Source organism: Tenrec ecaudatus, chromosome X (genome assembly GCF_050624435.1).
Source record: "Tenrec ecaudatus isolate mTenEca1 chromosome X, mTenEca1.hap1, whole genome shotgun sequence".
NCBI classification, from domain to species: domain Eukaryota; kingdom Metazoa; phylum Chordata; class Mammalia; order Afrosoricida; family Tenrecidae; genus Tenrec; species Tenrec ecaudatus.
Genome location: NC_134548.1, coordinates 167,028,688 through 167,053,115, shown reverse-complemented (window position 1 = coordinate 167,053,115; position 24,428 = coordinate 167,028,688). Strand labels below are relative to the sequence as shown.

At 63.0% G+C, this 24,428-nt stretch overlaps 4 protein-coding genes across 6 annotated transcripts; 1 reads left to right on the top strand and 3 right to left on the bottom strand.

Moving 5' to 3' along the window:
* Nucleotides 1-154: 154 nt before the first annotated feature.
* Nucleotides 155-2,229, bottom strand: SSR4 (signal sequence receptor subunit 4). 2 transcript variants are annotated; one of them, XM_075538864.1, is made up of 6 exons: nucleotides 2,019-2,229; nucleotides 1,173-1,315; nucleotides 694-768; nucleotides 536-625; nucleotides 390-455; nucleotides 155-305 (listed from the first exon to the last, which is right to left on the bottom strand). In XM_075538864.1, the coding sequence occupies exons 1-6, from the start codon at nucleotides 2,083-2,085 to the stop codon at nucleotides 201-203; spliced, it is 546 nt and encodes a 181-aa protein (XP_075394979.1). In that variant the 5' UTR covers nucleotides 2,086-2,229; the 3' UTR covers nucleotides 155-200. The 2 variants fall into 2 exon arrangements, with proteins under 2 accessions (XP_075394979.1, XP_075394980.1); XM_075538865.1 differs by having other exon boundaries at nucleotides 1,173-1,300; nucleotides 2,019-2,219.
* A 115-nt stretch (nucleotides 2,230-2,344) lies between these two features.
* Nucleotides 2,345-7,954, top strand: IDH3G (isocitrate dehydrogenase (NAD(+)) 3 non-catalytic subunit gamma). Its single transcript, XM_075538866.1, has 13 exons — nucleotides 2,345-2,486; nucleotides 4,437-4,478; nucleotides 4,586-4,597; nucleotides 4,726-4,823; nucleotides 5,008-5,120; nucleotides 5,652-5,712; nucleotides 5,790-5,922; nucleotides 6,016-6,149; nucleotides 6,227-6,329; nucleotides 6,407-6,553; nucleotides 7,423-7,517; nucleotides 7,600-7,660; nucleotides 7,772-7,954. The coding sequence occupies exons 1-13, from the start codon at nucleotides 2,406-2,408 to the stop codon at nucleotides 7,868-7,870; spliced, it is 1,179 nt and encodes a 392-aa protein (XP_075394981.1). The 5' UTR covers nucleotides 2,345-2,405; the 3' UTR covers nucleotides 7,871-7,954.
* Nucleotides 7,955-8,028: 74 nt separating this feature from the next.
* On the bottom strand, nucleotides 8,029-11,513 carry SRPK3 (SRSF protein kinase 3). The gene is made up of 15 exons (XM_075538507.1): nucleotides 11,464-11,513; nucleotides 11,267-11,397; nucleotides 10,984-11,092; nucleotides 10,805-10,892; nucleotides 10,583-10,670; nucleotides 10,207-10,313; nucleotides 9,970-10,135; nucleotides 9,840-9,865; nucleotides 9,492-9,621; nucleotides 9,165-9,404; nucleotides 8,983-9,083; nucleotides 8,711-8,818; nucleotides 8,574-8,643; nucleotides 8,402-8,494; nucleotides 8,029-8,328 (listed from the first exon to the last, which is right to left on the bottom strand). The coding sequence occupies exons 1-15, from the start codon at nucleotides 11,511-11,513 to the stop codon at nucleotides 8,144-8,146; spliced, it is 1,692 nt and encodes a 563-aa protein (XP_075394622.1). The 3' UTR covers nucleotides 8,029-8,143.
* Nucleotides 11,514-11,900: 387 nt separating this feature from the next.
* Nucleotides 11,901-23,722, bottom strand: PLXNB3 (plexin B3). 2 transcript variants are annotated; one of them, XM_075538752.1, is made up of 36 exons: nucleotides 23,608-23,722; nucleotides 22,201-22,324; nucleotides 20,205-21,242; nucleotides 19,861-20,040; nucleotides 19,544-19,672; nucleotides 19,363-19,463; nucleotides 19,035-19,167; nucleotides 18,785-18,941; nucleotides 18,583-18,691; nucleotides 18,388-18,502; nucleotides 18,179-18,304; nucleotides 17,989-18,105; nucleotides 17,698-17,791; nucleotides 17,455-17,624; nucleotides 17,192-17,343; nucleotides 16,954-17,059; nucleotides 16,669-16,799; nucleotides 16,396-16,572; nucleotides 16,111-16,306; nucleotides 15,794-16,033; nucleotides 15,546-15,704; nucleotides 15,295-15,446; nucleotides 15,117-15,217; nucleotides 14,795-15,018; nucleotides 14,461-14,639; nucleotides 14,313-14,379; nucleotides 13,862-14,171; nucleotides 13,676-13,779; nucleotides 13,500-13,590; nucleotides 13,219-13,400; nucleotides 12,976-13,136; nucleotides 12,744-12,891; nucleotides 12,581-12,645; nucleotides 12,402-12,477; nucleotides 12,246-12,320; nucleotides 11,901-12,151 (listed from the first exon to the last, which is right to left on the bottom strand). In XM_075538752.1, exons 2-36 carry the CDS (start codon nucleotides 22,258-22,260, stop codon nucleotides 12,047-12,049), a joined length of 5,730 nt encoding a protein of 1,909 aa, XP_075394867.1. In that variant the 5' UTR covers nucleotides 22,261-22,324; nucleotides 23,608-23,722; the 3' UTR covers nucleotides 11,901-12,046. The 2 variants fall into 2 exon arrangements, with proteins under 2 accessions (XP_075394867.1, XP_075394868.1); XM_075538753.1 differs by having other exon boundaries at nucleotides 12,259-12,320.
* Nucleotides 23,723-24,428: the final 706 nt, after the last annotated feature.

Here is a 24,428-nt window from a genome sequence, read left to right as displayed (position 1 = left end):
GTGCTCTGACAGAAGGCTAGTCCCCCAGGATGCATTCGAGCAGGGGAGAAGCCCTAGACCATGGACATCCGCCTCAGCCTGCAACTCAAGGGTGAAGAAGACATAGGCTGGGGGCTGGGGAAGGGTGGAAGACAGCGCAACAATACAAGCAGAGTCCTGTGCCCATGTTTATTGAAAGCAGAAGAAAGAGGGTGGCAGCCTCAGGCCTGGATGTTGCTCTTAGCGCTGAAGGCCAGGTAGTAGAGCAGCAGGCCCAGGACAGCTGCCAGCACCTCGGTGGAGACCCAGGGCCCATTCCAGGCGCCCTGTGTGGAGAGCCAGGTGGTTGGGATGCAGATAGGCACCCAGTCAGGCAGGCCAGCTGCCGCCCCATCCCTCCAGCCACTCACCCGATGGTCTACATTGACTGTGAACAGGGGCTGGATGGTGGAGACATCCTCGTCGTTTCTCTGAGCCTACAAGGGAAGAGCTGGGCTCAGGGGAGCCGACGAGGCCCCCCTCTGTGGCTACCTGAACACGGCCTGCGTGCACTCACCTTCCTCAGGAGACTGTAGGCCTCCTCATCGAAGAACCTGACCTCATAGGTGCCCACGTGGGCACTCTTGTGATCCAGGCTCCAGGACACCTGAGGGAGGGGTGGTCAGCAGACACAGGGAGGGAGGGGGCAGCCCAGGGTCGAGAACTTCCCCTTACCTGGTAGCGTCCGACATCCTGGCCCCGGGTCACAGGAAATTGTTTCCCCCCGACGTCAGCATAAAGAGCCATGTTCTGATGGAGTGGGTAAAGGAGGGTCACTTCTGCCCTCTCTGGGAAGCAAAGGCACCAATGGGAGACTCCCATTGGTGTCCAGGATCCATAGCAGAGGGGCGCCGTGGGAGACACGGCTGCAGTTGCTATTATGCCCGTCCCCAGGGGAAATTATAGGTTCACATCACCCACAGCAAGTTGGAGGCAAACGGGAAACCCAAGGGGGTGTGTCCCCAAAGGCCAAAGTTCCTTCTTTGTGCTTCCACACCCACCATGGAATCATGGAATTGTGTTCTGGCCCCCAGAAGAGGAAGTGGGCCAGGGTTCAGGTCCCAGCTCACTGCTGCACACCCCCGCCCCATGGGATGCTGCCATCATCGGCCAATTGCAGAGGACAACTGGCCAGGTCTTTTGGCAGCCCTCACCTGGACCCTATTCTTGCAGCTCAGGGAGATCTCCACGATGAAGACCGTCTCCGTGGCAATGACAGCATCTGATGTGGTGTAGTACGAGGGGGTGATCTGGGGCTCCACGCAGGCCTCTGCAGGGGGACCTGGCAGAGAGGACCCTGTCAACAGAGGGCCAAGAAGCAAGCGTGGCTTTGTCCTGCTAGTGGGATTGAGATCCCACGGTGGAGAAAAAGCAAGTACTTTTGGGGGAGCCATGCCAGACTGCAGCTTTGTCGCTAGCTTCCTGGCCGCCTACCTTAGCAGGGACACAACATGGAAGGTGCTGACAACACGGAACACCTGGAGAGGGCCTCTGCCCCCCACTGTGATGACAGCAAGTAGGGGCAGCTCTGCCTGCTCCCTTAGGCCCTGCTGCCGGGGAAGGGCCCTACCTCAGCCATCTGCACCCCAGAAGGGCGCCCACCCCCGCGACCTGGGCTGCGAAAGTTCTCAGCTACTTTCTGTGTGGCCCACGGGGGAAGAAACAGCCGTGCGCCCCCCCCCACCCCCGCCAGCCCTGCTCCAGGCTTTTGGCCTCTCCTGCGACGCCGTGGGGGCCCGGCGGAGGGGGTGCACGGGGCCAGCCAGGGCCACTCAGCACTGTTGGGCCCTTCTCCGGCCCCTGCCCCTTGCGGCGGAGACCGAAGGGGGGGTGGGGGGAAGCTGGAGGGCCGTTCTGCGACTATTTTCCGCAACGGCGGCGGGTGGCTACAGGGTCTGCGTGGGCGGCCAGTCCAGCCAGCGCCGCTGCGCCACCCACTGTGCCCCCACGCACACCCGGCCAAGGAGGCGGCGGCGTGCAGGCGCCGGTTGCGCCGCTACCTGAGCAGCCGGACAGGCCAGACAGCAGGAAGAGAGCCAGGGCCCCGAGAGCTACCGCCACCGCCATCGCCTATTCTCGGCCGAGAGGACAGGGCGGGCTCTAGAGCACGAGGACAGACGGGGAAGCGCGGCGCGTCAACGGCCGCGCGAACCAATTAGGCGGCGGAGGGCCGGCTCAGCCCACGTGACGTCGCGGGCGACACGGCGTGTCCTCCACCTCCAAGATGGCGGCGGCGGTCGTCACGCCGGAAGGGGGCGTGGGAACGGGCCGGGCCGCGCGTGCGCACTACCGCTCCGTTGACCGCGCAGGGACTTCTCTCCCCGGCAAGACTCTCGCGAGAGCAGTGTCTTCGGGCTGGCGACGTGCGGTCGTGACCACTTTCCGTCATGGCGCTGAAAGTGGCTACAGCCGCCTGTGGCACTGCGAAGGCAGTTCTCAGACCCGTCATCCTCTGCCGTCCTTGGGAGGTGAGACCGAGTAGCAAAGCCTGCGGGGAGAGCCAGGGTGGTCGCGGGCGGGGGCGCTGCCGGGTGGCCTGCAGCCTGATTGGCGTGGGCCCCGACAGGGGCGGGGAGAGGACCGCGCGCCTCTGAGGATTGGCCTTTTCTGCCGTCTGTGAGGGGCTTGGTGAAGTTGGCGCTGGTTCTGCTTCCCCAGGGGTCTGCAAGCTGGGGCCGGACCGGGGTCTGGCAAGTGTCGTGATTGCGTGGCGCTTGTTGCCTGGGTCCCCGGGTCTGGGCCTCGTCCCCCTCGTTTCCCTCTGTCGCCAACCGCTGGGCCACCTGTCCTGGTGGAAGTGGCGGATCAGGCTTGTCTAGCTTCACACCCGCCCCTGGTGCTGACAGCCTGGAATGAGGGAGCTCGGTTTTCCGTCGGGGGGGGGGGGGAGGGAGGATGCCAGGCTTTGCTCCCTTTCTCCGCTGCCGGAAAACCTCGGTGAGGTGGGAATCCAGCGGCCTTGGAAGCAGCAGCCAGCCAGCCATACCCCTGGGGGCAGGAGGCGTGACCTCTAGCTGGAGTCCTTTCTCCTCTGCCCAACCAGTTAGTTCCCTGAAGACCTATCAAATGCTGATCTCCAAGAACATGGCGACTTTGCTCACCTTGCCGCCCTGTCACCTCACAGCTTAAGATTCGACGGCTCTCCTAGACACTTAGTGAAGATGTGTGGGTACACATTGGGGCAGGAATGGGTGAGAAGTGAATAGCTGGCGGTGAGGCAGTACCTTATCTGGAGACCATTGGCCCTAGTAAGGGCCCCCTTAGAGAGAAATCCCACCCCTTTGCCCGGACTGCTTAGGATTTTTCAGAACATGGAGCCACTGGCTTGCCGCAGACGGTACAGGGATTGGTGTGGGAGGGAGCAGCTGCAGTCTCAAGTGGACGATGGAACCCCATAGGCAGAGGGACAGGGCTGTCGTGTAGTTGTGCCCCAGGGTGAGGGTGGAACCTGGGTGACCCCTTCAAAGTAGGTGTGTGCATACGGGGGAGTTCTTTCCAGGTCTTGGATCAAAGCCTGAAGGACCCAGGTGGGGCGGTGGATGTCAGGTTGGAGGGGCCTGGACTGGGAACCCTTGGGAATGAACCTGCCTTCACTCGGCCCTGCCAGCAGCCATGCCAAGTCTGCCCAGGCTTCCATCTACACAGCTGGCTACAGGAGTGGGTTAGAGCTGGGTCTCCTTAGTCCCACCTATGTGTTCTGGAAGCAGTCCTTGGGTGCTGGGTCTTGGGATGACAGAGGAGGTAGACAGGCGTGGCCTCTGCTCTCGGGGGGTGTAGAGGCCAGGAGGCAGCACTGCAGCTGAATGCAATGGACCATGGGGAAGGGCATCTGCTGAAAGGTGGGTGGTTCAAACCTCCCACCTGCCCCGCCAAAGGAAGAGGAGGCATTCTTCTTCCAGATTGAGCGGAGTCTCGAGGCCCCCTGGCCTACAGGTTCACTGAGTCAGGACCAAGTCCAGAGACCCAGGCTTGGTCCCGGTTGGGGCAGAGGAAGCTAACATCTCCCAGCACTCTCTGAGCTCGTGCTTAGCCTGGTGGCAGAGTAGCTCCTCTCGTGGCACCTAGAGGGTGGCAATGGCTCCTTCTAAAAGTTCAGGCCCAGTCACTGCCCAGGGAGACAAGTGGCTTGGCAGCTCTGTGGGACAAGGGAGATCTTTGGCTTGTAGGACACAAGGGGGTCTCTTGGGAGCCTTCCTCAGTGTCGGTGTGCCTGTTGTCCTGCACTCAGGCAGTGCTGGCCAGCCAGAGGGCAGTGGGCAGCAACACTGGGTGCACCCGCTCCTCTCGAAGGGACTAAGGAAGACATGGAAATGGCTGAGTGTGCCTGCTTGTCAATGTCGCTGTCCCACTTTGAATCAGAAGCAAAAGAAGGTTTTTGCAGCTGGTGACAGTGTTTGGGTCTGGGTTGTCGTCGCCAGGTCCTAGGTACCCACGAGGCCCCACGGAGAAGCATCTCCTCGGTAAGGAGCTCCGGCAGGCGGGCGGGCCGGCATGCCCCTGCCCTGTCCTGTCCTGCTGCCCCCTAACTTTGCCCTTTCGTGTCTTATTCCTCCTGGCCCTGTTCTAGCAGCAAACAATTGTGAGTAGTCTTCTGAATTTTTTTGCTGCCCCCCTGGTGGGGTAGGGGTGGGCGTGGGCTTTAGGGTTGGGTGGGTCCAGGTTGCTGGGCAAGAGGCTTGTCTTCCCTCTCACTCACTCCCTACGCAGCCTCCATCAGCGAAGTATGGTGGGCGACACACAGTGACCATGATTCCCGGGGACGGCATCGGTCCTGAGCTGATGCTGCACGTGAAGTCAGTGTTCAGGTACGCAGCCCCTGCAGGGCCATGCTGGCAACTGCGGGCTTGGGGCCCAGGGAGGGGGTGGGTCCTAGGGTTGGTTACCTCAGTCAGTCCTGCCACTGGACAGCTCAACTTGGGACGGGCTTCCTGTGCTGGGATGCGGCAGGGGCGATGGCTGCTGGTGGCCCTGATTGTGGCGCTACCCCAGGCATGCGTGTGTGCCGGTAGACTTTGAGGAGGTACATGTGAGCTCCACGGCCGATGAGGAAGACATCAGAAATGCCATCATGGCCATCCGTCGGAACCGTGTGGCGTTGAAGGGTGAGTTGACCTTTGGACCATCTTCCTGGGGTTTACTGTGAAAACTCAAAAGGCTTTGAGCCATGGTAGGGGGGGACAGGTCTCTCGTAGGCCCCACCCTGCATGGGGCGCCCTGGTCACTGGACAGAGTACAACTCTGAGGCCCATCTCTGCTTGGCACCCCTGACCCTCTCAGAGCAGCTCCCCACAGTCTCTGTGGGGCTTGATGTGGGGCCTTGCAGCAACCATGGCCAAGGTGACCTTGCTGGCTCTGGGCTGCTGGCCAGTCTGGCAAAGAGCAGGAGAGACCCGGTGTGGGGGGCAGGGAAGGTGGGTGTGGCCAAGCACTTGCTGTGCTTGGGCCCCATGCAGGCCTTGGAGCACATCCCAGCCCCCCTCTACTAGCCAAGGAGCTCAGCAGGTCTAGCCAGTGTGTTCACCAAAGCCTCATGCTCGGTGCCCCGTGGCTGCCCAAGGCCGCTTCAGGAAAGACTGGCTGGCGATGGAGCTGCTCCTGGGGCCTGCCAGCCTGCTTATGTTCTGTTTCTGTAGGCAACATTGAAACAAACCACAACCTGCCACCATCCCATAAATCCCGGAACAACATCCTCCGGTGAGGTCCTGGGGGGGAGGGGGTTGGGCCAGAGGGGCTCCGTCAGGCCCAGCTGCTACTCTGCTCTCTGTTCCCAGCACCAGCCTGGACCTCTATGCCAATGTCATCCACTGTAAGAGCCTGCCAGGCGTGGTCACCCGGTACAAGGACATTGACATCCTCATTGTCCGCGAGAATACCGAAGGCGAGTACAGCAGTCTGGAGCATGAGGTAGGTGGGGTGGTGCCCCCTCCCCCCCCCAGGGTGGTGGTGAGGAAGGTGTTCCCAGCTCGACTAGCCCCATTCTGCCTTCCCTCCCCGCAGAGCGTGACCGGAGTGGTGGAGAGCCTGAAGATCATCACCAAGGCCAAGTCCCTGCGCATCGCAGAGTACGCCTTCAAGCTGGCCCAGGAGAGCGGCCGCAAAAAAGTCACTGCAGTGCACAAGGCCAACATCATGTAGGTTCCCCTCCTGGAGCCACCTAGCCCCTGGAGCCCCAGCCCGCCCCTTCACTGGCCCGCTTCTTTCTCCCCAGGAAGCTGGGCGATGGCCTCTTCCTGCAGTGCTGCCGGGAGGTGGCTGCCCGCTACCCGCAGATTGCCTTTGAGAGCATGATTGTGGACAACACCACCATGCAGGTCGGTCATGGCGCCACCCTGTCCCTGCCCTGCTAGCCTTCTGCCCAGGCCCCGCTCACTGCCCGCTTGTCCTGCAGCTGGTGTCCCGGCCTCAGCAGTTTGACGTCATGGTGATGCCCAACCTGTATGGCAATATCGTCAACAATGTGTGCGCTGGGCTGGTTGGCGGCCCGGGCCTTGTGGCTGGGGCCAACTATGGACATGTCTATGCAGTGTTTGAGACGGTGAGTGCACAGGCCTTTCTCCTCCAGGCTGGTGTGACTGGCTCCACAGAGCCCAGTGACTGTGTCTTATCCAGAAGGAAGCCCCGCACACTTAGTCTTCACTTCCCAGTCTCCCAAGGAGCACCGGCGGTGTAGTAGTTACGAGTCAGGCTGTGATCCACAAGGTCCGCAGTTCAAAACCACCAAGCACTCTTCAGAACGGGCTTTCTATTCCCACAAAGAGTTAGAGCCGTGGTTCTCAACCTTCCTCATGCCGTGACCCTTTCATACAGGTCCTCGTGTTGTGGTGACACCCCCAACCATCAAATTATTTGTGTTGCTACTTCATCACTGTCATTTTGCTACTGTTATGAATCAGGTGACCCCTGTGAAAGGGTTGCTGGACTGCTGAGTTAGAGTCTCAGCAAACCACAAGGACAGTTCCACCCTGTCCTGTAGGATCAGTTGCTATCGATCAGCACTGACTCAGTGGCACTGAGTTTTTTTCGGTTCCCTGTTACCCAGCCTGCCCAGCCCCGGGCTCCCACCAGTCAACTCTGGGTCTCTAGCCCCTCGTGTCATGGGTCTTTCACATCAGTAGAACCGTGTAGTGCCCTTTGTGGTTGACTTCTGGCACCCAGTGTGAAGGACAGGCAGTACCAGTCTGCTCCTGGCGCGGTGACCCTTGCTTTCGCACAGCCCTGGGCTCTGGAGTGAGGATTGTAGAGCCCGGTGTGCTAGCATTAAGGCTATTGGTTAAAATAATGAATTATACGTGGGATTCCCTCCCCTCAGGAAAGGTCTCACTGGCTCCCTGATGGTCTGTGCCCGTGGCCCCCTGGGTGGCCCCTGACCTGGAGTCATGAGCCCTGCGCCTTTCCCCTCTCCAGGCCACCCGGAACACGGGCAAGAGCATCGCGAACAAGAACATCGCCAACCCCACAGCCACCCTTCTGGCCAGTTGCATGATGCTGGACCACCTCAAGTGAGTGGCTACCCTGCCTGGCCAGACACCCCCCTGCCCGGCCTCAAAGCCCCACCTCAAATCTGCCTCTTCCCTTCTCTAGGCTCCACTCCTACGCCAGTGCCATCCGCAAAGCCGTCTTGGTGTCCATGGACAATGAGAATGTGAGGCTCCCTCCTCCTGCTGCCTCGCCTGTTCCCAGCCCCATTGGGAGGGGGCGTGTCCCACTCGGGACAGGCTTCTGGCCCAAGCATGAAGCATGTCTTTGCCTGCAGGTGCACACCCCGGACATTGGGGGCCAGGGCACCACCTCCGAAGCTATCCAGCACATCATCCGCCACATCCGAGTGAACGGCGGCACCGTGGAGGCCTAGCTGCTCGGGCCTGCTCTGCCCGTGCCCCCCCACCGAAAACGCACAACCGGCCAATTACAGAATAAAGTGGCCTCTGCCCCCATGCGACTTGAGTGCATCTCCCATTCTCAGGACACCACGAGTGCCGGCCTCACTTTATTAAGAAAAGAACCATGCTGTTGGCCCGGGGGTGGGGGGTGGCACCTGGCAGGGGTGGGAGAGGGATGCTGTTATGGGGGGAGGGGAGATGCCCTTCTTCCCTAAAGGCACTGGAGTCAGAGTCGAGGGGGACAGCTAGGGGTTGAGCCAGGGGTGCTGTAAGCAGTCGGCGGCGCTGGCCCGTTTCTCCGGGATGTACTCCATCATGGGCAACAGGAAGGCGCTGAACTGTGTAGCCTGCTCCAGGGGCCACTCATATTTCTCCATGAGCACCTCATACAGGCCCCAGTGTTTGAGGTTGTGGATGTGCCGCAGCTCACCTGGGGGCGGTGCCTTATCAGGCTCCACCCCTGGGCTGGCTTGCCCTAAGGGACCCAGAGCCCCAGGACCCACCTCTGCGATTGAAGAACTCCCGGGAGTAGCGGCCAGAGAGGGCAAACACGGGGGGGATGTCCCCCAGGAGCTCCACGATGTGGGCGATGTGGTCTGCAGGCACAGAACAGGTGAGCAGGTTGCCCCAGGGCCCCGCTCCAGGCCCTCCCCTGCCCATGTCTGCTCTGCCTACCCTCATCTCTGCTGTAGTCTTCCCCCGAGTGGGGCTCAAACAAGTAGTCGCCAGTGGCCAGCTCAAAGGCCTGGAACGGGGAAGGTGTAAGGGCCCTGCAAGGCCCTACCATAATCCCCCAACTGGCCAGCCCCTACCATGCATGCCGTGCTCCAGATGTCAGCTGGGGGGCCATACTCGGCGCCGATCAGGACCTCTACAGCCCGGTATTGGCGAGTCTGGATGTCATCAGTGAAGTGCTTGTGCTGTGGGCAGAGGGGAGCTCTGGGGGGCCTGGGCATTGTAATCCCCAAGAGGCTAAGCCTCAGGGTCCCTGCAGGTCCCTAGAGGGGACCATGGTGGGTGTACACTGCAGGCTCCAAGGGTAGGGCTGTGTGCCCTCTTGCCAGGGTGCAGGGCCCACTCCTACCACCCAGCAGGCGTTGCCCAGATCGGCGATCTTGATCTTGATCTTGTCAGCATTCTGGGGCTCCAGGGGATTCACCAGGAGGCTTGAGGCGCCGAATGGCACTGGGGAAAGGGAGGTGGGCTGAGCAGGCCCCCACTGGCGTGGCCTCCACCCACCCTACCCCCAGGCCACATGCTGCTTACTGCTGGGTGACAGGAGACCACCTGTCTCTCGCTGGTTGGACGAGCCCGAGAGGATGGAGCAGGAGGCAGTGGAGAAGAGTGAGCCTGAGAAGCCTGATGTCTGTGAACTGGGGCTGAGACTGCGGCCCCCACCTGGGCCTGGCGAAGATGATGCAGGGGAGGGGCCTGTACCGGGGCCCCCAGGGTGGCAGCCAGAAGACGAGGTGGAGCCACTGCCCCCTTCTAGGCTCAAGTTGGCATCTGGCACACAGGAAGAGGAGAGGTTGGTGAACCGGCTATCTCCTCCAGCGGACAATGCCCGAGGCCTGGCTGTGCTGACGTCCTCACCCTCTGCCTGGGCTGCAGCCTCCATGGCCTCCAGCCTCTGTAAGTCCCGCAGCCGCTCCTCCAGCAGCCGTCTCTGCTGCTGCCTCTTGCGTCGCAACTTCTTTCTCTTGTTCTTGGACAGCTTCCCAATCTACCGGCACAGCCAAGGTCACCCCCAAAGTCCCTGGTACTGTGACACCCCCCCCACAAGGGCGAAGGTCTGTGGGCCCTAGGGTCTCCCCCTCTCAGAAGGAAGGTGAGCAGCCCTCCACTGACACCCCAGCCCCTCCCTGTGCCCATGGCTGAGCCTTGCCCCTGCCTGCCACCCAGACATAATGGAGCAGAGGACAAAAGGGTGCCCCAACTTACCAAGGCCTCCTGTGGGGCAGTGCTGACTGGGGGCCAGGAGACCAACAGGTAGTGGAGGGAGGGGTGGAGAAACAGACTCAGCAGGGCTGAGGCCCCAAGGTCCCAGCCAGGCCTCCCAAGCGCTTGGTACCTGTGGAGCGGGAGGGGGGCGGGCCCCCAGACTGCTGCCACTCAGTGGCCTCGGCAGCCAGTCGCCGGATGTAGGCATCCCCCACACACAGTAGGATGTTCTCGGGCTTGATGTCCGTGTGGATGACTTTGCACTTGGTGTGCAGGTAATCCAGGCCATGCAGCACCTGGGGGCAGTCACACCTGAGCCCCTGCCACTCCCCCCACCCCCCAGGGCCTCCTGCTACCGCTCGCTGACCTGCCTCACGATGCTCTTCACGCAGGCCACTGGCAGGCCTTGGTAATTGGATTTGATGATCCACTTGAGGAGCTGGTGGCCCAGGACCTCCAGCACCATGCACACATCTGGGCCTGCGAGTGAAGGGTAGAAGCACGCCCGACCAGCCCCCAGTTGCTGGACACTCAGGAGGGGCCTAAGGCACTTCCAGTGGCTGCCACCCTTCGGCATAATTATTTATAGCAGTCCCTGTCACTTAGAGGTGTGCCAGTTTGGATGGTCCATTCTGAGGCCATCCTACAGGTTCCAGGCCCCAAGGCACCCGCATGGAGCCGCTCTGATAACCCACTGTGGAGAGAACCCTGCCACACCGTCCCTGTGCTTCCACAAAGGATACGGACGCCGTTAACCCCAGAGATCCGGAAGTCGTCAATAAGCTGGACGATGGTCTCTCTCTTGGGGTCACTGGGGTCACTGTCCCGCACCTAAAACAAGCCAAGGAGCCAAGCTGGCTCCAGCTGTCCTACCCCGCCTCCCAGGGGTTCCCAGCCTGCCTGAAGTGGGCCACTGCCACCGTGCCCGCACATGGCTTGGGCGGTGGCAGGGGGTGGTGCCTCACACATTTCAGGAGCTTGATCTCATCCACAGCTGTCTCCGTGTAATGGCCCGCGCTCTTCACCACTTTCAGGGCCACAAACCGTTTGCGCCTGCAACAAGACTGCGTTGGTTATGGCCCTAGGCAGCTTGGTGCCCCTGGGTTAGCCTGGAGTGGGGTCGCAGGGAGACTGGGCTACTCACTGGATGTCCCAGCAAAGCCAGACGGTTGAAAAATGGCCCCAGCCCAGCTTGCGGACCACGTGGTACCGCCCATTGAACAAATCGCCAATCTTCACTGGGTAGTAGCCACCTGCAGAGGGAGCCCCTGAGGGTGATAGGCCCACCTTGCCTCTCAACTTCCCCCCACCCCCTTTCAGAGAGCCTGCTTGGGCCCAGGGCTGGGCCTCCCAACCTTGGAGCCCTGGCTTGCCCCTCGGGCCAGCCCTGGGCCACAGTGGCTGCCAGGGGCCAGCCCAGGCCTCACCCTTGCAGTAGTCCTTGGGGTCCTCCTGCTCTTCATCATCTGAGCCCAGAAGCCCCTGCAGCAGCTGGGGCACCGGTGCTGCGGGTGCCAGCTCAGAGCCAGATGACTCGGGCCCACAGGAGGTCTGGGAGCTGGGGGTGGGTGACAGTGAGCTTGGAGAAGCACCACAGGCCCAAGGGGGCCGGGCCAGGCCCTACCTGCTGCTGCTGCCGCTGTCCCCACCACCAACACCGGTGCTGGCGCTCATCCCGGCCGGACCCGCGACTCTGGAGTCCTGGGTGGTTGTTACTGTGGGACCCGGCTGCAGCCCAAGCATTTATAGTCCCGGCCACTGATCTCACCCGCCTTTATAAATAGCCACCCAGCTGCTCGGTGGTGGCGAGGTATGCGGTCGGCCAAGCAGGGAGGGGGCGGCGCGCCACCGGTGGCGCCCCAGAGCCCGGCCCCCAGGCCCAGCCCCACTTCAGGCGGCCCTGCCATGCCCTTCTGGCCCTATTTGAAGGGGTTTGGGCTGGAGCCTGCCGGCAGCAAGGAGGGGCGGGGCTTGGTGGGAGCAAGCTCATCATGAGCTGCGAAAGGCATCCGTGATGGGCCCAGGGGCCCCAGACAGGAAGCAGGAGGAGAGAGCTTGTTCTAGAAAGATGTGTGTCTATTTTATTTCCAGATGTAATTCTCCAGCAAGTGAATAAATACATTAGGCGGGAGTGGAGGGGGGTTGTTGGTGGGGCTGGAAGGGTAGCACTGGCTGGATCCAGGGGTCCTAAGGCACTGCAGTGGTTCTCACAGATGGGTGACCTTGTTCTCCACCAGGGCAGCGATCTGCTGCAGGCGGCCAGCCAGCTGCATCTTCTGGCTCACTGGGTCCTCCTCCAGGGCGCTGATAACCTGCCCAAGGAGACCGCTTAGCTCAGGTGGGCTGCTGCCGCCTCTAGGAGAGCCCTGCCCCCTCCTGCTGCCCCTGGCCAGCTGCCCACCTCACCTGGTCGTAGTACCTGTGGATGTGTGTGTACAGCTCGTGTAGGGCCGCCAGGCAGTGGGCTGTGGAGGTGTAGCTCTGGGGGCAGCACAGGGCAGGGATGAGAGCCCAGTCTGTGCCTACCATGCTCCCCACCCCCTGCCCCGCTCTGAGCCTCACCCCTGAGAGCTCTGTCAGGGTTGAGTTCATTTCCTGGTAGCTGGCCGGGGAACTCTGGCGAATGTCGGCATAGTATCTGGGGGTCAGGGTGGGGAACCGAGTTGGGGGAAGGCCAGGTCATTGTCTTCCTGGCCCCCACCCCTGCCCTGCAACTAGGCAGCTGCCAGTAGGACACCTACTTCTCCACCATCTGCTTGTAGCGAGGGATCTCCCGGGCATAGAGCAGTTTGTTCACGGGGGAGTCCTGCTCCGAGAGGGGGGGGGACGCGTGTGAGCTACCCCCCAGGCCTGCAAGGCCCTCACCCTGCCCCCTGTGGCCCCACGACCCCAGGGCCCCCTCACCCGGCCCACTTTGTGCTCAGAGAGGGTGCAGGAGTCAATGAAAGTCTGAGCGACGACAGCAAGGCTGGCATCCACGTTGTCTGACACGCGTACATCAAAGATGACCTGTGGGTTCTTCAGTGTGTTCACCCAGAATCGCAGCAGCAGGCTGGGGACAGCAGTGACAGGGAGCTGACTGAGGGGCCAGGATGTGTGGAGGGGCACCAGAAACGGGGGAGGGGTGACAAGGCACCTGTTGGTCTTCCAGATGTGCAGGGTCTCGGGGTCTTGGACGCTGTGTTGCTCAGCCAGTTCATCCAGGAAGTCAAACAGGTACCTGACAGCGATGGGCACCGGCCGGTTCACGCTCAGGATGGCCTGGAACGTGTCGTCCACAAACTTCTGAAGCGTGCCCTGCAAAGCAGGCGAAGCGTCGGGGTTTCAGTGGGCAAGACCCTGCAGGCTATGCTTGGTCCACCTTCCTCTGCAGCCTGACCTTCATGGAGAGCAGGCGGGTGAGGTAGATTTCCGGAATGGCCTTGGCCCTGGCCCGCTCCCGCTCCCGCAGGCTGCTGCGTCGAAGCTTGGTTCCCTCTGCTTCTTCCATGGCCTTCACCAGGTGCCAGAGGCGAAGGCCGCCCTCGTCCCCATCCTCCCTGTCCTCCAGCATGGGCATATCTGGGGGCAACAGGCTGGCCTCACTCACCAATGGGGGGGACATGGCAAGTCTGGTGCCCTGCTCTTTGAGTACCTGTACCATGGGGAGGGAACACTCACTGTCTGCGGAGAGGCAGCTGGGAGCCGGGCTCGGGGTACCCGCACCTGTGTGGGGCCGAGGAATTAGCCCCACTGTGGCTCCATCCGGGACCTAGGGGATGGGACAGAGTCCTGGCCATCAAGGCTTAGGCAGCCTGAGGAGGCCCCTCCCTGTCAGGCAGGCAGGTGACAGCCACCTTGTAGTGCTGCAGGGTGTTGAGTCTCTTCCACTGGTTCTGGGTCACCGAGGTAAGGTCCTCATCAGACAGGGTGAGGTGACCAGCCATGCCGGAGCGCCACTCTGAGGGGACACAGGGAAGTCTGTCTGTCCCAGCCTCTGCCCCGAGTCCTCCCTTCCTGGCCAGGTGGCTGGGCCTGCTCACCGAGGTCCAGGGAGTGCACGGAGGGCCTCTGGGAGAAGGGCGTGCCCTTGTAGACTTGGTCTAACACCTTCTCTTTGACCTGCGTGATGGTGTCGGCGTCCAGGACCCGGGCTGGCAAGTGCTGCCCGGCACTGGCCCCCGGCCCCGCCAGCACCATGAGTGTCAGTGGCCGGAACTCCACATCCTCTCGCAGCAGACGGCTGTCATTCAGGGTGCGCTTGGCCTTGCCTGTCACGGCATCCACAGGGCCCTTGTCCACCTGGTTCTGGATGGCCCGGAAGAGCATGTACAGAGGCTCACCAGCCACCTCCTGCAGCCATGAGTATGGGTGTGATTGCGCCTGGGAAGGCTCGGTTCCTGCTCCTTCCTAGTCCCCCCTCCTTCAGTCATTGTGCCCTCCCAATGTCCCTCCACTCCTTCCCAGGTCCCCGTCCTGCAGCAGGCCCCTCACCCTTAGGAAGGCGTACAGACAGACGGACAGCCAGTTGGTAAGCAGCTTCTCCACCATGCTCTCCGTCCTGCAAGAGGTAGCAGGCCCAGCTCAGGGCAGCGGTTCCACTCGGCCCGCCCTCGCCCTCGCCCTCACCTGGGAGGCCCACCTGCGCAGCATGAGCTTAGGGTTCTTATCTACGTAATGGGTGGCCAGGTCCCCAAGCAGGGTCCGCAGGATGTCCGTTAGGTACTCCAGCCTGCTGTGCAGGGCCAGGGACAGCAGCGAGGCAACGTGGCAGCGGTCACGCTGGGAGAAGCTGGGCTGCTCCTCCAGCGTGTGGATGAGCTGGGGGAGAGGCCAGCACTCACTCTTGAAGGCCCTTGGAACCTCCATCCCCCTGCCCCCCATCGACACACACACACACACACACACACACACACACACACACACACACACACACACACACACACTCCTGTCAAGCCCAAGCCCAGGCCACTCACTGTCAGGAGGAAGAGCTTGCTGTTGAGGAGGTGTGACAGCTGCATGAGGCCCTGGCGCACAGTGGCGCGGCGACCCTCTTCCTCGTGCCCCTCGGTCATGAGCTGCAGCGGGCAGCCTCCATGGCCAGGGAAGAAGGCGCGCTCGGCATATGTGTGGTAGTCCAGGAAGGGGATCCCACTGGCCTCCAGGTCGCTGCTGAGGTCTGTCATCTCGGTCATCAGGTCTGTGGGCAGGTGGGGAGGGGCAGGGCAGGGTGAGGAGGAGAGGGCAGCGCCAGGGGGAGGGAACAGGAACCAGGCAATGGGAAGGAGGCAAAAGTACCTGTGAACTCCTTGCGACATTGGTCCCCCACGCCGACCTCCAGGCTCTCAAGCTGCACCAGCACCTTCTGGTAGTCCCGCAGTGCCTGCTTGCTCTTGTGCCTGGAGCCCAGGGCCACATCAGCCCTGGGCCGGCCAGGGTGCCCACCCCACCCCCTGGGGGAGGGCGACCACCTCACCTGTACATGAGGGTGAGCAGCAGGACGGCGGCCGTCAGCAGGGCAGCACCCAGGCCCAGGCCCACCTGAGCCTCCACGGGGAAGGCTGCCAGCGAGGGCTCCGCGTCGTACTGCACGGGACCAAGCACCAGCCGCACGTTGCCCATATGCACCTGCGGGTGGGCGGTAGGCAGCTTGAGCGGGGGTGGGGGGGCCCTTGGGGGCTGGCTACCCTCGTTCACCCACTTGCCCGTTTGCCCACTGGGCCTCACCACAAACTGGGGCAGGCTGCTGCCGTTGCTTGGCTGTGGGGCCCGGAGCGGGGGCTGGCAGTAGAGGTGGGTGAGGGTGAGGGTCTGCACCAGACATTCGGCATCGCCGATGAGGGCACGCACCTCCTCTTTGCTGATGCCCAGGTTCAGGCCCTCACCCTGGGGATGGAGCATGAGTGAATCTGGCTGACTCCGCTGGCTACCTGCCTGCCCGCCCTCCTGCCCACCCGCGATTCAGCGACCCTCACTTCCACATCCAAGATGTTGCCTGGCTTGAGGCGGTAGGGGCGGGTAGAGCCCTCACGGCTGAGGGGGACCAGGCGGGGATTGGGATAGTAGAGGAAGGCCTGGCCCCCGCTGGCCCTGCTGAAGTCCACCTGCACATTGTCCAGGCTGAAGAAGACCCTGCGCGGGCGGGCACCGTCAGGCACGGCAGGGCTTGGGCACAGGAGGAGGCTGGGCGAGTTGACCGAACAGACTGTGGAGCACTGGAGACAAAGAGGAATGTCAGCTGGGGTCCCAACTTGCTTACCCACCCCAGCCCCTACCTGGCGTGGGGACTTACCTGCAGCAGGCCCCCTCCAAGTTGGATGCAAGCTTGGGGGTCTGCAGTGGGACCTCCACAGCTCCGCCGTAGGTCCAAGTCCTGGGGCTGGGCCGGTGCGGCTTCTACTGGACCCTCACTGTCCAGCCACACAGACAGTAGAGGCCACCGCACCACATCCAGACCCAAGCCCCTGACTCGGATCAGCCGGCCGCCCCTGGAGAGAACAGCCATCAAGGGCCAAACCTCCAGCTGAAGGTGGCCCCAGCCCCCACTTCTGGCGGTCCTGGGCGCTGGGCTGCTCACCCCCGGAAGCTGACGCTGGGCTCGGCTGCCAAGAGTTGGGGGTTGTCAGTGTAGATGAATGGGCTGGATGGCAGTGTGCGTTGGGCTTGACCAAAGACCACTCGCACAGCTGCTCCTCCAGGGACTGCCTGAGGCATGGTGCGGCACTGGATGCTCTCTGGACACACCGGCTCCTGGCTGCCAGGGTGGGGAGAGGTGCGTTGGCAGGGACCAAGGCCTCCCCACCAGCACCTGCCTTCCTCAGTAGCCCAAGTCCACCCAGCAGGTACTCACATGGGGCAGGGCTGGTCCCCCACAAATGCACTGATGTTGTCTCCTGTCTGGAGGTGTTGCCCATGGATGGTGAGCTGGGTGCCCCCTGCCTGGGGGCCCCAGCGAGGGCTCAGGCTCAGCAGGACAGGGTCCTGGGGAACAGAGTACATTCTGGGCCGGCACCGCCTCGCCTCTCAGACCCCTGGGAACACTCAACCTTGAGAAAGCCTCCTGGCCCCAGCAGGCACCCCCTGAAGCTCATTTAGTCACTCCACTGTTCCCACACTGGCCTGCCCGGGCGCTGACCTGGTACGTGAAGTGCTGCCGGGAGACACCTGGTGGTCGGCTCCTGATGGCCACTTGGACTGGTCCTGTGGTGCCATTGGGGGCAGGGGACGTTACACACACAATCCTGAAAAGTGAAGGCCAGGAATCTTGCCACTGTCACGGTCCCCGGGGTGAACGCTGTGACCCCAGCTGCCCTCTGCCCATCCCATCAGCTGCTCTGCTGCCAGCACTCTGCTTCTTAGGCCTGGCACCTCACCGGGCAGAGATCTGGTAGAGAGCTGGGTCAGGGCTGCAGGGTTGGCCAGCCACGCTCACGGCGTCCTGCACATCAGCAAAGTCCTGGCCCAGGTTGGAGCCCAGTATGGTGAGGGCCATGCCTCCCTCCGGGGGACCAGTGTGGGGCTCAATCTGCAGCCAGGGGGAAGGAAAGACCCTGAGCTCTCCTCATTGCCCTGCTATCAGAGCTTGGTCCCAGGGGCAGGTGAGGCTAGGGCAGTGCAGACAGCGAGGGGTCCTCACCGAGAAAATGCTGGGCCTGGGGCAGAGTTGCTGGACAGCCCCAGGTGGGCACAGGGGCCCATAGCGACAGGCTGGCTGGCTTTGGCCACACCAAAGGCAGCCCAGGCTCCTGTTGGCTGCCTGGCAGTGGCTGCAGTCAGGGTGGCCCACGGCGCAGTCGTACAGGGTCACTAGGGAAGGTCGGCAATGCTGAGGCCCTGCCCCTCGGCCACAAGCCCGCCCCCCTGCCCACCCCCAGCTCACTGTGAAGAGGGCTGGCATTGTCCAGGCGCTGGGCCTCTCCACGGGTGACGTAGATAGGCACCCGGAGCTCCCGCTGGGAGGTCGAGGGCTGGAACTGTGGGAGGAGGCGTGGGTCAGGCCCCAGGCCCACTTCTTCCCCACAGGCCCTGAGAATCAGTGCAATTGTTCAGTATCTGACACAGAACAAGCCCTGGCAAAAGTGTATCCGGCCCTCGTCCCAGGGCTTCAGGTTCATGGTGAGTTATATGTGTGGGGGTGGGGTGGGGTAGGGAGGAGGCGGCAACCACCTACCTGCTGGGCCTGGCAGTGGATGAAGCCCTCATTCCCAACCTTTTCCTCCAGTGAGGCAGGCAGCCTCCGAAGCTCTCCCGGCAGTTCCAGCCAGCAGTGGAAGGTGGCAGACAGGCCCTAGGGCAGGATCAGTCAGGAGCCTGGACACGGCACACTCACTCGCCCGAGTCCCACTCCCTCCTCCACTCACTCGGAAATGCTGAAGGTTCCGCACATGGAGCGTCAAGCGGCTTTCCCAGCCCACTGGCACCAAGAGGGACCCTGCCAGGCCCTCAACCTGGGGACAAGTCGCTGGGCCTCGGTCCTGGACGTCCACCTGGGAAGATGAGAGCCCATAGCACCTCAGACCTCAAGTGACCTGCCATGGGAAAGGCAGCTGTGGTCCGGGACCCCACCCACCTCCTGGGCGCTGTACACAGTCCTCTCGCCATCGGGGCAGTGCTCCCCGAGCACACATTGGCTGCTCTCGGGGCACCAGTGGCAACGCCAGAGGCTGCCCACGCAAGCGCTGCACCTGAAGAGCAGAGAGATAGCTCAGGTGGGCGTGCTGGGGGCTGCTATCTCTGCCCAGAGGTGCCCAGCTCACGAACTCACGGGGCAGCAGCATTCAAGGCCTGGACGGCGCCGCAGTCGTAGAAGGAGAAGTTGGTAGCAGCCATCACTACGTCTTCAAACATCAAGGCCAGGAGCAGCGTGACATGGTCTGCGGTAGCACAGTGGGGCCAGGCTGGGTCAGGGGCCTCGGACTAGCTTACACCGGCTCCCACTCACCCCGCATGACCACAAGGCCCCTTACCTGAGCCAGGAGGGTTAGGTGGCACCTGGTCATGGGGAGGTGTGATACAGGTCACATGGGACCCTTCCACGTGAGCCAAGCTGTCGTAGTCTTCAAAGGCACAGTGAAAGTATTCATCTGGGGCCAGGGCAGGCAGCCAGAGGACAGAGAGAGTGACCTGGGACACATGGGAGGGGGTCACTGCAGGGGTGGAAAGCAATGCCACAAAAGCACCCCATCACACCACAGAGGCCCAGCCTGACAGTCCTACCTGGCCCTGCTCCCGGCGGGGGTGCTGGGCTGGGTGTAGATCCCGGATGTGTGGGCAGCCGCCCCCCTCCTGGTAGCTCCACAGCCATTGGTTTGGCTGAGCCGCTCGCTCGCACTGGCCCTTCTGGGTACACCTGGTGCCCAGGGGGCCACTGGGTCACTGCGAGGTCTGGGCCCCGCCACAGTGAACAGCAGGGCGTGAAGGGATGGGGTAGGTGTGCCTGACGGCTGGGAGCCAGGCTTCCTAGGCAACTGGGCTGCTGGAAAGGGGCCAGATTGTCAGCAGTGACCCCGGGCCTCCCAGCCCACAGCACTGGGGTGGCACTCACCTGCCCTGGAGAACACACCAGCCACAAAGCGGGTCCTGAGACTGCAAGCAGCTGGTGCAGTCAGGGAACTGGGGGCAGGCTGCCACGGGCACCCGGACCACCTACATGGGCAGCAGGGTGAGAGGCTATGAGCCTGGCACTTGGGGCCATGTGCCCAGCCCCTGCCCCTGACAGTCCTCACCTGCTGGGCGGTCAGGACATAGAGGTGGCTACCACTGGGGTCCACCAGCAGGTCAGGGTTGATGGTGGAGCCTGGAGGCCCCACTTGCTGGGAGTAGTACATCTGGCCTTGGGTCCCGTTGAGAAAGACCTGGGAGCAGGAGACCAGGGCAGGACTGGGCCGCTGGCTTCAACCCCAAGTCCAGGCCAGCTCTCCAGGTGGGGGGCATGTGGCCACTTCCCTTCCATGTTGATGAGGCCCTCTAGCACCAGGAGCTGATCTGCCAGGCATTCCGAGGACCAGGCCCCAGCCTGGCCCACGGCATCCGGGAGCCTCACCTTGTGCAGCTGGCCCTGGGTGTCCCCCAGGAAGGCCATGGTGTGTCCGTCTGCCTCGAGGGCGGCCACCGCACTGATGGGCTGCTCAAGCAGTAGCAGGGGCTTAGCCTCTAGGGGCCGGCGGCCGGCGATGGGGCTGGGTGTGTGCTCCTCGCCACAGGGGTACGACTCAGGGGCATCCTGAGGGAGGGAAGGCAGGAGGCGGCGGGAGGTTTGTGCAGAACAGGGAAATGGCGGGGTACACATCGAGACGTGCACACCGAGGGCGGGGGGGAGCAGTACAACAGACAGGAGGCAGGGCTGGCCGATGAGGGGTAGAGAGGGGTGAGGGCAAAGCCACTCACGGGGGGCAAGGTGACACAACGTGACGTCACGCCGTACTCCACGGTCGCTTCCTCAGAGCCGCTGGGGCCCCGCCCAGCTGCCGTGTAGCAGACCCGCCGGGCATCCTCCATGCTGGCGTCCAGCTGGGCCAAAGGAAAGGCGCACAGGGCGGCCTGTGCACCCTGAGGCCCAGCGGCAAAGGCCCCTAGCAGTGTGCCCGGGGCCAGGAAGGCAGCCTGGACCAGACCCTGGCCGTGGCAAACCACGGGCACCTCCACGTAGGAGTAGAGGTTGGCATCACCCAGGCAGATGCGGGCCACGTAGGAGCGGTATTCCGCCTGCGCTCGGGCACCACGTCGGCGGAAGACAAAGTAGGCGGAGCGGGAGTCAGCGAAGGCGCCCACGTAGCTGTTGTTGTAGTCAGAGAAGTCCCCCACCACCAGGCGGCCCAGGCCTTCGCTGGAGAAGGGCTGGGGCCCCGTCAGCTGGCGCACAGTCAGCGGAGGGACCCCGCCCGACAGCTTGCCCCCCAGGCCCCTGGCCACCAGCAGGAGGTCTCTTCCTGGCCGGGGCACCACCAGGCCCACCGTGGCCACTCCAGGGATGTTGGCAGCCACAAATTGCCCGTCCCCAGGGTCCTCGGCCTGGTACAATAGTTCTGCCACAGCCCCGAGGCGGCGCTTCTCACATACACCCTGCCACACCTGCCCACAGGCCACCAGCTCCCCAGCCTGGCTGCTCACCACCAGCAGCTGGTTGGCATTGTCCATGAGCCGGGCCTGCGGGCACTCTGCCGGCTCTCGGAAGGGCACGCAGTCAGGGCTGTCGAGGACAGGGCCGGTGACAGCCACGGCCTCCAGTTGCAGCTCAGGACTGAGCTGGTAGAGGCGGTTCACGGCGCCCACGTAGAGGGAGCCTGGCGCCAGCGCCAAGTGATTGAAAGTGGTGTTGGCTGCCGAGAACCGCTGGGCCAGGGTTAAGGACAGCAGTGGTGGTGACAGCAACAGCAGCAGGAGGTGGAGACAGCAGAAGGGAGGCCGGGGAACCATCGCAGAGACCTGGGGGAGGGGCAGCAGTGAGGCCCCGTGGGAAGGCATCGTGGCCAGACGGTATGAAAGGGGTTAAGGTAGGCACGTTGGAGGGACCTTTGGGGCAGAGCAATCACTGGGGCTGCGGGGGAGACAGGGAGGGAGAGAGGCAGGGAGGATGGGGGCAGCAGAGATAGGGACAGGGCGGCAGAGGGATAGAAAAGGAGGGCGACAGCAGAGGAACAGACAGGGACAAATAGTATTCCAGAGCTGGGAAAAGGCAGGGCAGCAAGGAACATGGACAGAGAGACTCTGGGGGACAGATGGAGGGAGGCGGAGGCTGGGCCAGCCTGAGGCAGTGGTTGGTGGGTGGCAGACAGGGCGGGAGGCCAGGGGATTGGGATGAACCGGGTGAGGAGGCAGAGGGTGGGAAGCCCTCTGTGCACACGCGTGCACACACACACACACACACACACAGAAAGGGTAGCCGGGGTGGGGTGGGGAGAGAAGCTTGGGGAAACTAAGGTAAGGCATTGGTAAGGGTGGCAGGGTCTTGCTCAGAGGGCCCGGATGGAGGTGGGGGTGGTCAGAGCAAGGAGACACCAGAGGAAACAGGCGGGAGGGGAGAGAAGGGAGTGAGAGAAAGGAACCCCTCTCTATCACCCCTCCCCCCCAAAGAGGTCAGCCTCTGAGGTGACTCCTCTGGGCTTGCTGGGTGCCTGGGGATGGGCCAAGGACACACAGATCACAGGAAGGCCTGGGTGACCTCCACGCGCAGGTGGCAGAGTCCAAGACCAGGATGAGAGGCTGAGCTTGGGCACTGTGGTGCAACCCCCCCCCCCAAAAAAAAAACCCTTTATCTCTGGACCACAGACAGGAAGGCCTGGGAGACTCCAAAGCCATAGCCCTTCCTGCTGCCTGGCTTATCTCCCCCCTCCCCCGCCTGTGCCATTCTGCTGCCCCGAGGACCATGGTCACAGGCACTTACTGCTGTGCAGCACTGCAGCCAGGGGGTCTTCTGGGCCGCACAAGCCCACAGAAAGTCCATCTGGTCACTTCAGCTGCCCTGGGGTAGTGGTGCTGGGCACAAGTGGGCTGTGGGGGGCATTGTCCTGAGGGCGGGGGGGACGAGAAACAGGCTCAGCTCCATTCCCACTGGCCTGGGGGAGGAGGGCGGCTGGGGGCTGAGGGCCTGGCGGCCGGGCTCGACCACAGCTGGCAGCTTTGTCAATAGTGGCCATGGCCAATATAGCCCTGCCTCCACCTCAACAATGTCCCCTCTGTCCTGACTCCCAGGGCCCGTTATCTGGTGCGCTGACTACCCACCCTGCAGGGTGTTCTGGGTAAGGGGCTCCCTTGCTGCTCCCCACCCCAGGGAGACACCCGCTGGGATGTGGGGACAGAGGGATGAGGTGTCCTCCAGAGAAACGAGACCCTGTCTTCCCATAGCACGTGTGTCTCTCCCGTGCTCCTGAGTTAGGAAGCTAGACTGCCCCCCCCCCCGCCATTCCTTTGCCGGGTCAGAATGGGCCACAGAGCCTCCTCAGGAGGCCAGAGGCGCCAAACCCTAGAAATGCCAGCCTCGGCCTTGGTAGCCTTGGTGCCCGGCTGAAGTGTCAGTTCTGGCTTCAATGGGTGTCTTTGTCCAGGCTGGGGGCAGGGGAGACGCTGACAAAGGCAGTGGCCCACAGAGAAGACCTCATCCCCCAGCCCCCACCGCTCAGGATCACACTGGCCAGAGAGCAAGCCCCCAGGCTGGCCATCCCCAGGGGCTGGCAAAATCGTGCCAGGTACAGCATGGTGGCAGTGGCAGCCAGGACAAGATGTGTCAGGGAGGGGTCTGAGGCAGAGAGCTCAGTGAGTGGGTGGTGGGCAGGGAGGGAGGCCACCAGGGAGCCAGCCTGCCTTGCTTCCCCCCCCCCCCCCCGGAAGCGCTCTGTGGGCAAGGAGAGGAGGGGTGGTGGCAGAGTGTGTCCCCTTCAACTCCTAAGCCACCATCAGCTCACCAAGCACAGCAGCCTGAGGCTCTTGGCAAGGTGGCAGTGTTGGGGCTTGCTGCCGCCTGGCTGGGCCGGTTCAGTGGCTGTGGGGGCAGGAACTCAGGGTGGCTGCCTCCCTACCCTGTATCCCGGCCCAGGCCTGTACTGATCGCCTAGCTCCTGTGTGGGCCCTGAAGTCCCTGGTCCCCAGCTCCCAGCTCCAGGGTCACCCCCTTGGGCACAGAGGCCCCGGGCATCAGGAGGTGCCCTCGCAGGGCTTGCGACGGTCACCCAGGGCCTTTGCCTGAGCTGCCCAATGTTCCCCGCGCCCTCCTGGCTGTATTCGGGCCGAGGTTCTGCCCGCAGCACCCTTCCACAGGGGACCCCTGCCCCCGCGCGGCCGGGCTCCTGCCTACCTGGGTGGGCGGGCAGGCTAGGAGCAGCTTGTGGCGCTGGAGTCGGCCCGTGAGCCCCAGCCTCCCTCCCCACAATGCACCCGCCCAGCCCGACTCATCCTGGGGCTCCCTGGGCCTCCGGCCCCTCCCCGCCCGCCCCTTTGCCCGACGGTGCAGGGCAGGGCGCTACTGCCCTCTGCCGGCCTTGGTGGGCACAGCGGAGGGCGGCTGTGGGCACCTGGCCAGGGCAGGTGAGAGGGGCGGGGCCCTGGACCCTCCCAGAACCTTCCTGGAAGGTTCTCGATGCCCACCTCCAACTGTACTAAGAGTCTCCTGGGACAGGGGTGGGATGGAAACCTAGACCCACGCAGTGGCATCCCTCAGTGCGCCAATGGCAGAGAGACAGAAGGGCAGAGCTGGGGGGCTAGTCCTCGAGGGCGGGGCAGGGTCTGGCTCATCACCCCTCCTGTACAGTGCCCCTGTTTCTGGGCCTGGGTTGGGGCTTCCTGGTGGTCGCCATGGTTTCCCTTCGAGGGCAGCGCGGGGCTGACCCCCGAGTGGTGAAGGGCTGGGGGAGAGATGGGTGGAAAGACGGCAAACATATATCGACACTGTCATTCAGTGTGGTCCACAGCGTCTGTGGCCACTGTGCTCTGAGGAGGCAGGGGTGAGGCACACACTCCATTCTAGTGCTCCCTTGCCCTCCCACGATCTCTTGCCCCTCCACCCCACACCCGTGTCTTCCCGATAACCCCTTGTATCAGTTATTCTTGTGATGTGCCACTCCCATGCTCCACAGCTGGAGACCCACAGAAACCATACAAAGCAAAATCAGGCTAAAG

What these genes read in the sequence shown, in the direction of transcription:
- SRPK3 (XM_075538507.1), bottom strand. Translation starts at nt 11,513, where the DNA reads ATGAGCGCCAGCACCGGTGTTGGTGGTGGGGACAGCGGCAGCAGCAGC. An exon ending in TGGCTTTGCTGGGACATCCA is followed by an intron (nt 10,893 to 10,983) that starts GTGAGTAGCCCA and finishes GTCTTGTTGCAG; the next exon opens with GCGCAAACGGTTTGTGGCCC. An exon ending in CTGCCCCACAGGAGGCCTTG is followed by an intron (nt 9,622 to 9,839) that starts GTAAGTTGGGGC and finishes CTGTGCCGGTAG; the next exon opens with ATTGGGAAGCTGTCCAAGAA.
- PLXNB3 (XM_075538752.1), bottom strand. Translation starts at nt 22,260, where the DNA reads ATGGACTTTCTGTGGGCTTGTGCGGCCCAGAAGACCCCCTGGCTGCAG. An exon ending in CTGTGTACAGCGCCCAGGAG is followed by an intron (nt 18,305 to 18,387) that starts GTGGGTGGGGTC and finishes TCATCTTCCCAG; the next exon opens with GTGGACGTCCAGGACCGAGG. An exon ending in GTCTGTACGCCTTCCTAAGG is followed by an intron (nt 14,172 to 14,312) that starts GTGAGGGGCCTG and finishes TCATGGCTGCAG; the next exon opens with GAGGTGGCTGGTGAGCCTCT.
- IDH3G (XM_075538866.1), top strand. Translation starts at nt 2,406, where the DNA reads ATGGCGCTGAAAGTGGCTACAGCCGCCTGTGGCACTGCGAAGGCAGTT. An exon ending in TCCTCTGCCGTCCTTGGGAG is followed by an intron (nt 2,487 to 4,436) that starts GTGAGACCGAGT and finishes TGTCGTCGCCAG; the next exon opens with GTCCTAGGTACCCACGAGGC. An exon ending in TGGACAACACCACCATGCAG is followed by an intron (nt 6,330 to 6,406) that starts GTCGGTCATGGC and finishes CTTGTCCTGCAG; the next exon opens with CTGGTGTCCCGGCCTCAGCA.
- SSR4 (XM_075538864.1), bottom strand. Translation starts at nt 2,085, where the DNA reads ATGGCGGTGGCGGTAGCTCTCGGGGCCCTGGCTCTCTTCCTGCTGTCT. An exon ending in GCTGCAAGAATAGGGTCCAG is followed by an intron (nt 769 to 1,172) that starts GTGAGGGCTGCC and finishes CCACTCCATCAG; the next exon opens with AACATGGCTCTTTATGCTGA. An exon ending in CCTACAGTCTCCTGAGGAAG is followed by an intron (nt 456 to 535) that starts GTGAGTGCACGC and finishes CTTCCCTTGTAG; the next exon opens with GCTCAGAGAAACGACGAGGA.